The sequence below is a fragment of the Coffea eugenioides genome, chromosome 2, assembly GCF_003713205.1.
Source record: "Coffea eugenioides isolate CCC68of chromosome 2, Ceug_1.0, whole genome shotgun sequence".
Taxonomy (NCBI): domain Eukaryota; kingdom Viridiplantae; phylum Streptophyta; class Magnoliopsida; order Gentianales; family Rubiaceae; genus Coffea; species Coffea eugenioides.
Genome location: NC_040036.1, coordinates 15702326 through 15717868, shown reverse-complemented (window position 1 = coordinate 15717868; position 15543 = coordinate 15702326). Strand labels below are relative to the sequence as shown.

The 15543-nt window shown below is 32.5% G+C and overlaps 1 protein-coding gene and 2 pseudogenes across 1 annotated transcript; all 3 read right to left on the bottom strand.

The window, feature by feature from the left end:
- Positions 1 to 3353: 3353 nt before the first annotated feature.
- Positions 3354 to 4553, bottom strand: LOC113757831 (isoflavone 2'-hydroxylase-like). The gene is made up of 3 exons (XM_027300938.1): positions 4269 to 4553; positions 4010 to 4132; positions 3354 to 3548 (listed from the first exon to the last, which is right to left on the bottom strand). Exons 1-3 carry the CDS (start codon positions 4551 to 4553, stop codon positions 3354 to 3356), a joined length of 603 nt encoding a protein of 200 aa, XP_027156739.1.
- Positions 4554 to 5887: 1334 nt separating this feature from the next.
- Positions 5888 to 7981, bottom strand: LOC113757822 (annotated as a pseudogene).
- Positions 7982 to 14436: 6455 nt separating this feature from the next.
- LOC113757813 lies at positions 14437 to 15475 on the bottom strand (annotated as a pseudogene).
- Positions 15476 to 15543: the final 68 nt, after the last annotated feature.

Here is a 15543-nt window from a genome sequence, read left to right as displayed (position 1 = left end):
AAAAACCCTAAATGTTTACCGGGCCTTCAGTCATATCAAACTCTTTATTTAATTATTTTTTCTTGTTTCCTTCAATTTGCTTCATAAAGACACTACTGGTCTGTCTCGTTGGTCCTTTTCATCACTTAAAGAGTAGGATAATATATCTGCTTTGCTCCTTTGTTTTTCTAATGTGTTTCGCTTTGTTTCCCAACGCCATCATGAGTTACATTCAATCGAAAATATAGCTTCGTCCACTCCAATTTATCCAACATACGAGTGGTTCTGGCCTACTTGCAGCTATAGGTGGCAAATAAATCCATTTAATTAAATTTACCCATACCCGCTCATGAATAGATGGATATGAGTATCTTAAGTTTTTGTATATGGGTATAAATGGGTTACCCAATAATACCCATTTAATAAATGGGTATTATTGGGTAACCCATCAAACCCAATTAACCCATTTAGAATTATTTTCCCCCAAATCTTCTCTCTTACCCCGCCCATTTTTTTTTTCAGATTTTTCATTTTGTTATGATGTTAACTACTTTTATTTCATTATTATTGTTATTTGTTGGTTTTATTTTATCATTTTATTTTCTCTTAATTTGTTAACTTACTCATTTTTTAGCGTTACCAATTTATGATAAAGTTTTAGCCTCTTTTCCTACATTTCCAAAATGAAAATTTAAATTTACACATGAAAAAAAATTAGGGGTTCAAAATTTTTGGATTAAGTTTTTATGTTAATTTTTATAGCACTTAATTTAAATTTTTAAATTTTTATTATTCAATTATTAAATAGTATGTAATTTTGCGACATAGAGCACGGATAGGAAAAAAATTGATAATTAGGCTTATTGAACATTATAAGTAAATATTTAAAACTAATGATGGGTGCAAAAAGTAGTATAAATTGATAACTTAGTTTGCAAAAATGAATTTAAATGAGTTTACAAAAGTTAAAATAAATGGGTTATAAATGGGTAATTGGGTTACCCAATTTATTTTTTGACTTACCCATTTATACCCATCTAATTAAATGGGTATAAATGGGTTGACTCACTTATACCCATTACCCATTTTATCCAACCAAAACCCGTCCAAGTCATCCATTTTGATACCTCTACTTGCAGCTGCTGCTAAGCCATTTTTTCCCCCTTAAGAAATAAGGATTGTTGGAAATTACTTTTGCATAAAGTAATTTATTAAGTCTGAGTGATTCATTTCTTTTCTTAGTTTTAACCTAGTTAATTGTTGGTAATCCACTTAGTTAAAAGCCTCAAAAAAAAAGGGAAAATTTTAAAAAATCTTAACTTATGTAGGGATAAAATGGGCGATACAAGAATTTTGACACCAAAAAGCAATGGCTCGTGCTTTGTTAATTGGAAGATATAGGCAATTTGTTTGTTCAATTGTGATTCTGCTAGTACGTACAAAATATGCTCTTTTGACGTATGAACTACTTTTTGCAATCGGTTTATGTTTGTTATGCATTGATTTGGCAGGCCTAGATGCCAAGAAGAGAAGTGTTATCATTATGGACTTGGTTTATTTTGTTGGCTACCTTTTTTTCGGAGGGTTGATTGCGGGGATTTTTTGGATGATGGCAACATGGTTCGAAACTCCAGGCTATTGGAGAAGGGCTGCTTTCGCTTCACTAACATTCATGGTACCTGCGGGCCTCTTTGCGGTCATAGTCATTGCCATGCATGGCTTCTATTTGCTTAGACATTTTATTCCGCATGGGAATGCATGTGTATAGTATAATAGGTCCCCAGGAGAAATTGGTAGGTCTGGGCGAGAACTTGATGGTGGAGCGTTAGCCATTGCTATCCTCTAGTTCTCTTTTCTTTCCTCTTGATGCTAGTGCTTTTCTTATATCAATAAAAAAAAAAGATTCAAAGCTTGTCCTGTGGTAAATTATATCGTTTTGGTAGATGATTGGTGGACAAGTTTGAAATCCCTTTCTTTGAAGAAACATCAATCTGTTGGGTGAACCCGATATATGAAGGATGGCTTGGAATGAAGCTATATATGCTGAACCCTACACGTGTTCAAGTGACATGGGCAACCGATGGATGGTCTTTCCAACTACTCGGTTTTACGTGTCTTTGGCCTTAAAATTTTAAGAAGAGACTATTTGACAAGAGTATTCGAATTTCAGTTGACCACTTTTACCGGCACATTATGCCTGTGATCTTAATGGAAATTTTAGGTCTTAGTCTGTTTCCTATGTATCCTCGGTGAGTGATAAATTGTTTAAAGCATGCATAAAAGCCTAATAAGTCTTTACTTGAAGCTCTTGGGCTAAAAGTCTAAATCTACCCTAAGTATATATTTTCGCAAGTTGGATGTGAGCTAGTGTGTTTTTAACTGATTTTGGAAACCTAATTTTAGTTTTTAATTTGCATTAAGTAACTTTTTTGCATTCTCAGTTGATTTTGATAATCTAATTTTAGATTCATTGGACCCAAAAATCTCGTGAACTATTTTTGCACTCTGCTTTTGCCGTACTTCCCGTCATTTCACTTTTACTCTTATTTCACTTCTAGGTACATCTTCATTTTCTTTCTTCCGTTTCTCCTCCAACATTTAATCTTTTTTTTTTTCTTTTTTGATTGCAAAACATATAATTGATTTTATTAAGAGAAATCCGCAGCAAGCGCGAAATGAACAAAAGAAGGAGGGCAAGTCCTCCACTCACAATAATCCAAAAGATCTATTGCAAGATCTAGGCACCCATGACAATTCCCAACTGCTAAAATTCTGCAATAATTCAAGAATATCATCAACTAGTACCCCTCATGCCGAGTCATCAGATTCCATATGTTAGATAATTTTGATTAATCTTTGAGAGTCTCCTTCCAAGTTGATCTTATACAACTCTAACTCTAGCACCAATTTAACAGCAAATTTTGCTGCATAAGATTCAACGACATCAGGCTCAAAAACTCCAACAAGTTTCTTTGAAAATCCGGCTAAGAAAAGTTCTCTATCTTCTCTTATTAGTTGTTACCACTCCAACGCCTAAGAAGCCTTCTTTGCGGAAAACTGCCGTCCAAGTTTGCTTTCACAAAACCAGAAGATGGTTTTGTCCAGCAAGAATTTGACGGCTGTGGCTGTATAAAATTTGTTAAACAACTTGTTGGTCTTGAAACTGCATCGGGAAACTGATGTAGGAAATTCATAGAAAATGATACCAAACTGAGGGGATCACAATATTCTTCATCAAAGACTGCTCCGTTGCGATTACTCCATAAGTTTCAGGCATTGACTGACAAAATTGTGTCTAGCGGAATGTTGTATCCTCCAATGTTACAATCCTCGGTAGACTCATGTGCTAATAACATTGGAGCTGCTGGATACAATCAAAAAGTTTCTAAGATGATGTTGTGAAGATAAAAGAGATTGGCTAAGCCATGTTCTTCGATTATTCGATCAGTTCCTACTTGAGTTTCCAGTTCAGCTCTAGCTTTCTCCAATACTTCAGGATTATTGAGAAAACGGGACAAGGCCCATTCCATTGTCAATGCTGAAGTGCCTGTCCCAGCGTTAAGCAGGGCCTACAATTAATAGCCAAAAGAGTAATCAATGTTTGTGACAATTAAATGGCAATTGCATTTCGAGATGTTTTTACTTAACCTAATTGGATATAATCATTTAAGGTAGCTATCCCAAGTTCTATTTAAAGCTAGTTGACTTTACGATATAAAAGCATTATTACAAATATTAGAAGCATATTAAGATAGAAACAAGAATTATTTTTCACTTTCGGTTTAGTAACACTACTATGATTTTTCTTGTCCTCAAATACGAACAAAAAAAGTATTGAAAATTGTGTTGTTTTTCTAGTTAACTTTTTCTTCTTGTTTATTTACTTTTTTGTTTTTAACTCTTCTGCTGTAAGTGCTATTAGGCTAAGGAATCATCTGGTTATACAATTTAAACATAAAAATTACTAACTAACTATAAGAAAAATTGGTAAAGATTAAATGGAATTAAAAAAAATAGAGCACTAAATCACCATTGTGATACCCTTGATAATTTCGTTAGTGTAGTACTCTGGCTGGGATTGTTGCAAAGAAAGCATATGATCAATCATCGTGTTACTATCTTTGTTATGACCACGATGTTCTTCGATTAATCCCTGCAAGAAAGCATCCATTTTAGTAGTAATCCTAGCCAAGTTGTTCTCATAGTTCTGGTAATCTTTTTTTTTTGGCAATCCCCATACACGGAGTGGGATGTCATCCCCTTATTTTATTAAAGGAAAGTGGAAGAACATAGTTTTGGTAATCTATCAGCATTAACAACGGCAAAAAATCTCCCGGGTTTGATGCACCAGCATATTTGAATGCCTCTTCGATCAGGTCCCTAAACAGCTTTGCTTCATGGTGCTCTTCATCTTCATCTAGGCCAAAATATCGTTTACTACAAACAATCCTCATAATAATATTGAACGAAAGTTCAGATGATTTAGACTTCAATTCAACCCTGGCAAAATTCTGGAGAGATTTCTTAGACAATTTGATAAGCAAGCGCCTGATTTCGTCCTTACTGATGGACATTTATCCTCCAAGAAATATATTAGAACATTTATCCTCCTACAAGGTTTATTAAAATATTCATATATCTTCTTATAATTCGTTAGTTCATTTGTGGTACTACTAAATTCATGTACTTAAAGTACTATATTCATGTACTTATATTAACTAGTAATAACTCGTGCAAATCTTTTTTCAATATATAAAACCTTTAATATATTAAATTTCTATGCAAAACTTTGATTATTGGCATAATATAAACTAAGAAACTATATAATGAGCAAACTTAAGTAATTGGCAATTGTATAAAATGTTTATTTGTACAAAGTTATTAAAAGTTTATTGTATATTTTACAGTTATAAAAACTCTGAAGATTAAGTTGTTGGTATAATATTGACTAAGAAACCATATTATAAACAAAATAAACCAATTGCTAATTGTAGAAAATGTTTATTATATACAAAGTAATTAAAAGTTTATTAAACTCTAAAGATGGAAGATTGTCATATTTAAACTAAGTTATTGCATATTTTACTTTAATTGTGATAGTAAAGTGTATACAACAAAACTTGAGCAAAATACATACTAAAACATTACGATTTGGATACAACAAATTTTTATCAATTTCAATAATTCTATACATTTTCTGTTATATTTTTATAGTTATCGATAATTTTTTGAAGTTTTCTTAGCCAATATGCCATAATATAGTGAATTTAATCATCAATTTAACCTTTTGTCTTTTCATTGACTGTTTATAACCTTTTGTCGTCATATTAATCTTGATTTTCTTCTAAACCAATATGTATATAAATCATACTTAGTTTTAATTTTAACACATAAAAATATAATAATTGGAAATAATTTTAACACATACAATAATTAGAGATGAAGAATATTATTGGTGAATATAGTTGTAAACGGGCAGTTTTTAATTTTAATTACCAACATTTTTTAGATGTAATTTATTGAAACTTTTCATTTTTCTTATTAGTGTCGTGATTGAAATGCAATAACTTTAATTAAAAGACATAAGGGTAATTTAGGCATAACAAAAACTAAGATCAAAATATGCTTACACTTATACTCTCTATTGCCAAGACTCATTACACTTTTTATATAGTAATGATAATGATATTAGTGCATATACTTTTGGTCTTATAACACCAATAAATAGAAGACTACAAGCCTCATTTGTAACCATCGGAAATACAAGTGAATGACAGATATAGTCCTACTATTTCTTTGTCTCTATTTTAATCTCTTTATTCTTCACTCTTCTTAGTTTGTATTATTAGTTTTACAGCGTAAATCTATTTTTAACTCATCTAAGTTGTGAAGTTTGACCCCCTGGTGATCAAAAAAAAAAAAAGGCACTTGATGCATCTTCTTGAACAATCTTGCTAATGATGGTGCGAGCTTTGCACATAGCTTCCAATGGCTCAGCTTTGGGCATAGTCAATCCTTTCCCTTCAGACAAATCAATTCTGTCCTCGCCAATTCTTTTTCATTCAAAACTCTGAACCAAAGATCCCAATGCAACACCGATCACCCACTGTGCAAGGCTAGCACCAGGACAAGACCGCCTTCCCATCCCAAAGGGCAACAGCTTTGAGGGTGCAATTTCAACCCTTTCAAATCTTTCAGGTTTAAAGCTCTTGGGATCATCCCAAGTATTTCGGTCCCTGTGAATTGCCCAGGCATTGACAAGCAACATCGTGCCTCGCGGAATGTTGTATCCTCCAATGTTACAATCCTCGGACGACTCATGTGGTACTAACATTGGTGCTGCTGGACACAATCGAAAAGTTTCTAAGATGATGTTATGAAGATAAGGAAGATTGGCCAAGTCATGTTCTTCAATTAATCGATCAGTTCCTACTTGAGTTTCCAGCTCAGCTCTAGCTTTCTCCAACACCTCAGGATTATTGAGCAAATGGGACAAGGCCCATTCCACTGTCACTGCTGAAGTGTCTGTCCCAGCGTCGAGCATGACCTACAATTAATAGCCAAAAGAGTAATCAATGTTTGTGACTAATTAAATGGCACTTTTAATTATTTCGAGATGTTTATATTAAACCTAAATGGATGCATAAGGTAGCTCTCCCATGTTCTATTTATAATTATTTGAATTTTTGATATAAAAGAATTATCACAAAAATTAATTAGATGCATGCTTATGACAAATTTTCCCTCATAATATATACCAAATACAAAAATGACAACAATTATTTTTTTTTTTCATTTCCGGTATATTAACACTACTATGATTTTTTTTTTGTCCTCAAGAAGGAAAAAAAAGATACTGAAAATTTTATTCGTTTTTTAGTTGATTTCTTCTTATTGTTGTTTATGTACTTTTCTTGGCGGTGGACCAGGGAGAGTGCACCTTCTTTTCAACTGTTCATATTTAAAAAATTCTCTACGATCGATCCCCCTCTTTATTTTTTAACAATTTGAACCCTCCTGCTCTAAGTTCGATTAGGCTAAGGAATATTTGGTTATACATATTCAAACATAAAATGCAGCAAGTAATTATAAGAAAAATAGAGCACTATATTTACCAGTATGATGCCCTTAATAATTTCGTTGGTGTAGTACTCTGGCTGTGATTCTTGAAAAGAAAGCAGATGATCAATCATCGTATTTGCATCTTTGTTATGAGCGCGATGCTCATCTATTAATCCCTCCAAGAAAGCATCTACTTTAGCAGTAATTTTAGCCAAGTTCTTCTCATAGTTCTGGAAATCTATCCACCTTAAGAATGGCAAAAAATCTCCAGGGTTTGATGCACCAGCACGTTTGAAAACCTCTTTGATCAGGTCCCTAAACAGCTTTGCTTCATGGTTTTCTTCATCTTCATCTATGCCAAAATATCGTTTACCAGAAACCATCCTCATAATAATATTGAACGAGAGCTCAGATAATTTAGACTTCAATTCAACCTTGGCAAAATTCTGGAGTGAGTTTTCAGACAGTTTGATAAGCAAGCGCCTGATTTCGTCTTTCCTGATGGACAAGAACATGTTCAAACGACTGGTGGAGAATATTTCGATGGCAAACAACCGCCGAAGATTCCTCAGATGATCACCATATTGTGAGCTCCCTATAAAGGTGTGATTGTAGCCCAAGTATTTGCCTATGAGGAATTGAGGGCGGTTGGCGAGCACGATATCATTCTTGGTGAAGCATTCCTCCACCAGTGATGGTGAAGACACCACCACTACAAGGCGGTTGCCGAATTGTAGAGAAATTATGGGACCATATTTTAGAGAAAGGCTGTGGAAAGTTCTGTAGAGTCGTGGTTTTAGGAGATGGAGATGCCCTATAATGGGAAACGTCGGTGTTGGACTTGGTGGGAGGTTTGGTACAGACCTCTTGTATAAAAGCTTGAACCCGAGAAAAAAAAAATATAGGCAAGAGCAAGGTAGTATAGCCAAACACCTTCCATGCTAGCTCAAATAGTCTTAGAATAATGAAATTTGATTCGAAGATCTGTAGCATAAGTAATGGGATTGTAGATTTATATATATATCGACCCTTGGATGCTGAAATGGTGAAAAATTAGAGAAAGTAAAAGAAAAGTTTTCATGTTTGAAGACTATTCAAAGCCGTATGAATTTTCACTTTAAATGATGTGAACTATAGTTTTTGACTTTCATGTCAACATTATTATCAATCAGATGTTGTTGATTTGTCGACAAAATCGAAGTTCAGATGTGATCATTTCAATCATATGACTAATCATTTCTCCTTCATCCTGTATCGTCTAATCGAAGTTGGACTGTGATTTGTGAATCCCACACCACACGTAAAGCAGATTGAAAAAGTAGGAACAATGCATGATAAATTTTGTTGCAAAGTTAGATTAGTCTTCTAATTGGACGACAACTAGGCAATAAGTTAGACCACATTTTTTTTTTATTTTCGACGAAGTGAGGAATTTTGAATTCGAAATTTTTCACGTACACTCTTTCACTCTATACCATCCAATTTTTCCTTCCCCTAATTAGACTACTTTGTTAATACAGACTAACAACTCTTTCGACTTGGGATAAAATTTTCTCAATTACGTCTCGACTTGTGTTGGGAAATGCAATTTGTCATGTGATTTGACTTCTGTAAGATGGTTATTCATTTCATCTCTTAGTTAATCTAATTCCAAAATTGGTCAGATCAGGAAACTTCATACTAAATTGAATGGCCGTTGCCCGTTTGAACTGCATATTAATCACTTAATGTGTTTTTTTCTTGGACACAAGTTACTTACTAAATTGAAGGTACTGCATATTAACTACTTATTTACTAAATTGAAGGGCCGTATGGCGTGGATCCCTTCAAACGGGTTTCTGGGTGGTAATGTGTTAAAAGTGATGGTACTACAAAAATAGCCAGAGTTTAATTTTGCCTTTCTTCTTTTTTTTTTCTTTCTTTTTGAAAGATTATAAATCCTTTTTTGAGGGTTTGGCTTTTCTGTTTTTTTTGATTCTTTAAAAGCCATCCCAAAAAATAAGTTGATTCTCATTCTCGTGTAACCGATGAAATGTCTGTCTCAGCGTATAGCATGGCCTGTCATTTGCAGAATTATACATTCAAATTGGCCAATAATGTTTGTAATATCATCTTCCAATTGCTTTTAAAAAAGTTAATTACAAAACATACGTACTGGATTTGCCACTTAAATCGCCTTTCAGCATGCTTAATTTATACAAGGTCAAATTAGGGGGAACATATACTATATAAGTTCCAAAAATCTTTAATTGCATTTTGTCCCCCATAATTTGTACTTCAATAAAACTTTAAATATATACAATTTACCACGAAAATGATAGGGAAATGTTGCGAGAAGCCTGTTCTCTTGTAGTGGATAATGAAGTTCAAAATCATATCAATAAAAATTATTTTTGAAAATACAAAATTTAAATGATAAGAAAATAATGTTTCGAAAAATAAATATTCTTTTAATAAACAATAATATGTCACTTATCTAAATGAGGACATATTTATTTCTTATAAGGAAACTTTTATTCATTTTTCACATATATGTCCATGATTGGAAACTTGTTATTATGGTAATGTGAATCATCAAATGTAAGGATGGCAATAGTGCCCCGCGGGGGGCTAATGGGGCGGGGGGAATTTTTTTCCCCGCTTAGAAACGGGGCGGAGGAGTGTACCCCCGCCCCACCACCCGCTTTAAAAAAAATAAATATATATTTATATATATAATACATAATTTAATTAGTTATAAATTTATGAAATAATATTATTAGTTATATGTATTATATAATGTATATTAGTATATGTAATATAATTGATATTATCAATTATACTAATAATTATATATGTGTACTAATACAAATTATTAATTGGTTATACTAAATTTACTAATACATTTATACTAAATCCCTAATTACACTTAATACAATAACATTTTTTAATCAAAAAAACCACAAGCACAATAATGAAATAGTGATTTTATTTGTGCCATAAGTGAAAACTTGACTACTTTAGTTGTATTTATTTCATTACGTTGAATTGTATTCAAATAACTTTTATTTGATTGTTTTTATAAGTTTCAATTGTGAAATTACAATGAATAATAATTTGGTAATGTGTTGATATTTTAATACTTAATTATTTGCTAAAATTTAACTATAATAAAATTATATAACAAATTTTTATTAACCCCGTCGGGGCACCCGCAGGGGGAAGCGAGGCAGGGCGGGGACAGGGGCGGGGGGAATTTGTAAGCTCTCCCGTCCCCCGCCCCATTGCCATCCTTAGTCAAACGTGAATCAATTCACCCAATATCTCATAGTAATTCATAACACACCACAACTAAAATTGTTCTTTTTAGTTATTTTTCTCAACAGAGGCTAAATTTCAATTATCATTCCCTTTTATACAAACAATATTTTACATGAGGTTAGGATGGCAGCTCTTATTTAAATAAAAGTAAAAAAAATTACCACATTTGTCTTTATTATTGTTTGATTTAAAGAGAATAAAATTACCTTTATTTGCATTCCTATTTTCACTAAACACTGTTGACTTTTAAATGTCTCATATATTTCTGGACCCGAAAAGGACTTCCATATAAGCAGAAATAATCCACGTCAAGATCACACTTTTCCGACTTTTTTTTTCAACAATATATGAAGAAATCAGCCGCCAATAAGAAGTTGACAAATGCTAATAACATGAACAACTTTAGTATCTAAGTTATATCTCAAAGAAGAACAGAATTTTAGACTCAAAAAATAAAAAAAAAACTAAAAATAATTTTTAGATCCCACTGCAATATGGATTTTATTGTATTAAAAAAAAGGCATTTATATCCCACTGCTATGTGAATTTTCTTGTATTCTTTTGGTATGTAAGGAACTGCATTTGGAATTATCCTTTTTGACCTTTTTCCCTACAGTATAAGAAAGATTGGTAAATAGAAAATGCAGGTGTTTTCTAATTAATACTGGCCTGCATATTTTAGCAATATAAATAAAACTAGTTTTGTACCCGTTTGTTGAACAGGAATCTTCGAAAAATAATAAACTATTTAGTCAATTTTATAAAAATTTCGATATGAAATACAAACTTAATGTATATTTTATTATAACCTTTCTTAAGTATATTACTATATGCGCATTATAATATAAAGTATTCTTATAATATAAATTCGAACATCTAATTTTGTGAATAATAATTCAAAAATAAAAAAAATAACATTCGACAATACCAAAACATTCAAAAACTTGAAAATAAATAAAAAGTGCAGTAAATAGTATCAAATAATATTCTACTCTTCAGAAACTTATTTTTGTTTTTCTTCTGTTTGAACATTCTCCTCGATTTGTCCGTGCAAATCAGCATTTATTAATTTTCATTATCACTGCTTGATAGCAAAGCAGGATAACTAAGTATAAAAAAATAAATAATTTATCACATTCAAGGTTGTGTATAACAATACGTAAAGATTATAATTTAAGAAAGTAAAATAATATATTAAATCTACCTTCTCATGCAAATCTTTTTATGAAGATTCCCTTCCTCTGTGGTTTTTGTTAAACCCTCTGATAAATGATTCATATGAAGTGTATTCAAATGTTGTTGATTAGAATCATCTGTTATACTAATTGAGATCTGGGAAGAAGATGCTTCATGTTGGTATTGGTTGTCGGTTCCACCAATCTGATAATGATTTATCAAAATTAAAGGCAAAAATATTATATGAGATATAATATGTGAAATATAAGAGAAATTTATTACTAATTCAAGATATATTACTAATCCTATGTGTTCATAAAAAAAATAAAAAATAAAAACAAAATTCAAGATATGTTACTAAACTTTTACAATTGAAGATCAATATGCCTTTTTTTTAAAAAAAATATGTATTGAAAGAAGATGTACCTGATAATCAAGATGAGTGGAAATCTAAAATCGATACTTTAATGTGCCAATCGCTTGCACTAGGGGTGTGCATCGAATTCGAAATCGGTAATTCGATAGTTTGAATTCGGAATTTTTTGAAATTTTGGTATCTGATAATTCGACCGAATTCGATTTCGAATTCACCAATTCCGAATTCGAATTCGTACCGAATTCAATTCGGAATTCGGTAAATTCCGATTTCACCGATTTCACCGAATTCGGAAAAATTTATATATTATTATATAATATAATATAATATAATATAATATTATATAAAATATATATTAATATTTATATAAATTTTATATTATATTATATTATATTATATAAATTTTATATAATATTATATAGTATAAATTTTATATTACATGTATAAAAAATATATTTATATATTAAAAACGAATTTGAAATCGAAATCGGAATTCGAATTCCGATTTCGAATTGTGAATTCGAAATCGGAAATTCCGATTTGAAAATCTCCATTACCGAATTCGAACCAAATTCGAAATATATGAATTCGGAAAACCCGAATTCGATTCCGATTTCCGATTTATCGATTTCAAAAATTCCGAATTCAATTCGAATTCGGTCGGTAAATCGAAATTTTTCGATTTTGCACACCCATAGCTTGCACTGAAAATACCTAACCATGAATTTGATGCTTGAAATCAATATATTAGAGGTTATATGTAGTGTAGGCATAAAAAATAAGAATTGATAAGAACATTAAAAGTAGGTTTATCTTGATTTTTAAGTTGTTTAAAGTATGTAACTTTGGATAGGAAATAAGAATCCTATAATATTAAGAATTCTTATAAGAAATAAAAGTGCATTCTCAAGACAGATTTTACCTACTTGAAAGACCATCTCAACTATATCGAGTCTTTAAGTGCATGGACTCTTATGGTGTGGGTCCATATACTAAATACTCCCCAGTCCCCACCATCTGAGCAGAGATTTATTGTGAATCCTATAACCTAGCAATGAGTATAACCTGCATGTTTTGATTAACAATGAACGGGTTTATAGGAATTTATAAATCCGTGCTCAAATAGGAATTTATATCTGATCGTACGGGTCAAATACATATAGTTAATTGGATTCAATTAACTTTTTCTTTTCCATAAATTTCGTGCTACGCACTATGTCTTGATAATGCACTTAATAATAAAATTTATTAAAAATCCTATTTCCAACATCAGATATTGACTTCTGTTATTAATGGTTTCTTTTGAAATTAGTTACTTTTCTACTTCTTGTAGTAATAACAATTCTTATTTACTTCGGTTCCCTATGCAGTACACAAATTATTGGCATGAATTTGGAGATATATCTAATAGAGATATTTATGTCTCTTTTATTTATATCGCATTACTTTCCAGTTCCTATAAGAATTCTTATAGGAAATAAGAATTGATATATCTATCTAAACAAAAAAGGAGCAATCCAGTAGGAAACTACTTGCCGTCTCGTTAAGCCACATAGAAAAGAGAAAACATGAAGGGATAAGAATGAGAATATGACTTTATTATATATATATATATATATATATATATATGATTGTGAGGCCTCATAATCTACGGAGAATTTAAAGGGATGAGTCGGTCCCCTAAAAAAAAAATCTTTTTCAAAGCCGAAATACTTTTCTTTTTCACTGTGGAATTCATTCGACATTGAAAAGTTTGAAAATTCTCTCGGTCCAACTTCTTCTATTTCTGCTTTTTTTTTTTTTTTTTTTGTTCTTGCTTAATTTCTAGTTTCTATTTCTGAAAGCGCTATTAGGCTAATTAATGATACCTTGAGGAGATTACCCAAATTCTAATCTTCTAAGAACATATAAATCACAAGGAACCTTATGTCACTTGATTTTCCTTCTTTTTCCTTTTTGTTTTGTTATAAAACATCAAACATATAGAATAAATTAAAAGGCAAAAGGATAGTGTGTTTTCAAATTACTATTTAGAATATGCAGTGTAATAAGCGGACTTGGATTCTTGCAGAGAAACCAGATGATCGATCATGGTGTTACTTTTTCTTCTCATCAATTAAAACTTCCAAGAAAGCATCTAGTTTTCCTCCTTCCCCAGTCAATTTATTCTCATAGCTTTGGTAATCTCTACACCTTAATATGTTTATTTTTTTTCTCAAGTAAAAAAACTTTCATTTGCATCAAGAACTTCTTGTCAACTCCCTTACATTGCATGCACCGTAATCAGAACAGGGGAGCTGGCTAACTGGAGTATAAGTATTGAATTATGTTTTATAAGTGTTTATAGCACAGTTCTTGATGTATAACCAATACGGAAGAATAGAATGCCGAAGTGAATGCAAACTTTTACCTCCTCACATTTATTTTACTACCAGTGTTTTCCGGAATAAATCGTATGACCAAGAAGATAGGAAACTGACCTACTTGGATAACGAACTATATAATGAAAAAGAAAGAACAGATTCAATGCATCCGTCAAATCCTCAGCCAAGAGTGTTGAAAGCTTCCCAGAGCAAATTCTGTGGAACAGGGTTGGTGAGATCGGACGCCTGCAATGCTGCAGCCCTGAGACTGAGAGTCTTGATTGTCGTCAAATTGGCCTGATAGAAGCCATAACTTCTGTAAGGCAAATTGTGCTTCTTGCAGAGGTCCTGGACCGGGGGCGAAATTCTCCTGAGATGGCACCTTGGCAACCTGGGGAACAAATGATGCTCAAGCTGGAAATGCAATCTGCCGTAGACCCAATCCATCCAAGAAGGGCAAAAGATGTCAATGGTGCCACCGGTCTGTTTCTGAAACCAGTCGCTCCCTTGAGGACCACATAGGTGTTTGTCGTGAAACGGTGCAAACAGAACTGAATATGTTGGAAAGCAGTTACAAAGAAGCTTGCCTGCACAAACAATATCCTTTCTTGCCAATTGGGAAGGCATGAGATCAGCAGAGGGAACCATGTCCAGAAAACAAAGATGCCCAAAATGTTCAATGCCCTGTCAGACACTTTTCTTTTTAAAACAACAAGAAGAGAGTCTGCGGATAAAGATTTATTCTTGCAACGACCATTCTTGGGTAAAATGTGAAATGCTGATAACTGACAAGAAATCTTGCTATTGAATCAAAAGCGATCCATAAAATCAAGAAGTCAGCGACCTAAAGAACCTTGCAGAGACTGTGAAAATAGGCAAATGCTGAAGATCCGGGTCCTGGTCAAGGCTGTTGCACGCAACGTGGTAGGCGTTATGTGTCCATTTCCACCAACCAATGCTGATTCCAATAAGGCAATTGCTGGTGAGGAATTGGGCTAACTTATTGAATCCTCTGGTGGTCATGACTGGATAATGTCCGGAATCATGACCCAAGAAAGTCACCAGCACCCGCGAGAACCTCAACAAGGACCAAAAACATACGTATCCAGAAATTGTTGCTATACAACACACCGCAGACGCAAATTGAAAACAACAATGTAACCAGGCTATGCTTCTGCAGCTCTTCAGCCGTGATGTACTTCTTGTTTTCTTCATCCATTGTTGACATCAGTGAAGAAGATAACTGAAATTGGACAATAAACCGGCCCCTGATCTAGCTATAACTAT

What these genes read in the sequence shown, in the direction of transcription:
- LOC113757831 (XM_027300938.1), bottom strand. Translation starts at nt 4,553, where the DNA reads ATGTCCATCAGTAAGGACGAAATCAGGCGCTTGCTTATCAAATTGTCT. An exon ending in TGATAGATTACCAAAACTAT is followed by an intron (nt 4,133 to 4,268) that starts GTTCTTCCACTT and finishes GCTTTCTTGCAG; the next exon opens with GGATTAATCGAAGAACATCG. An exon ending in TTATCAAGGGTATCACAATG is followed by an intron (nt 3,549 to 4,009) that starts GTGATTTAGTGC and finishes TATTAATTGTAG; the next exon opens with GCCCTGCTTAACGCTGGGAC.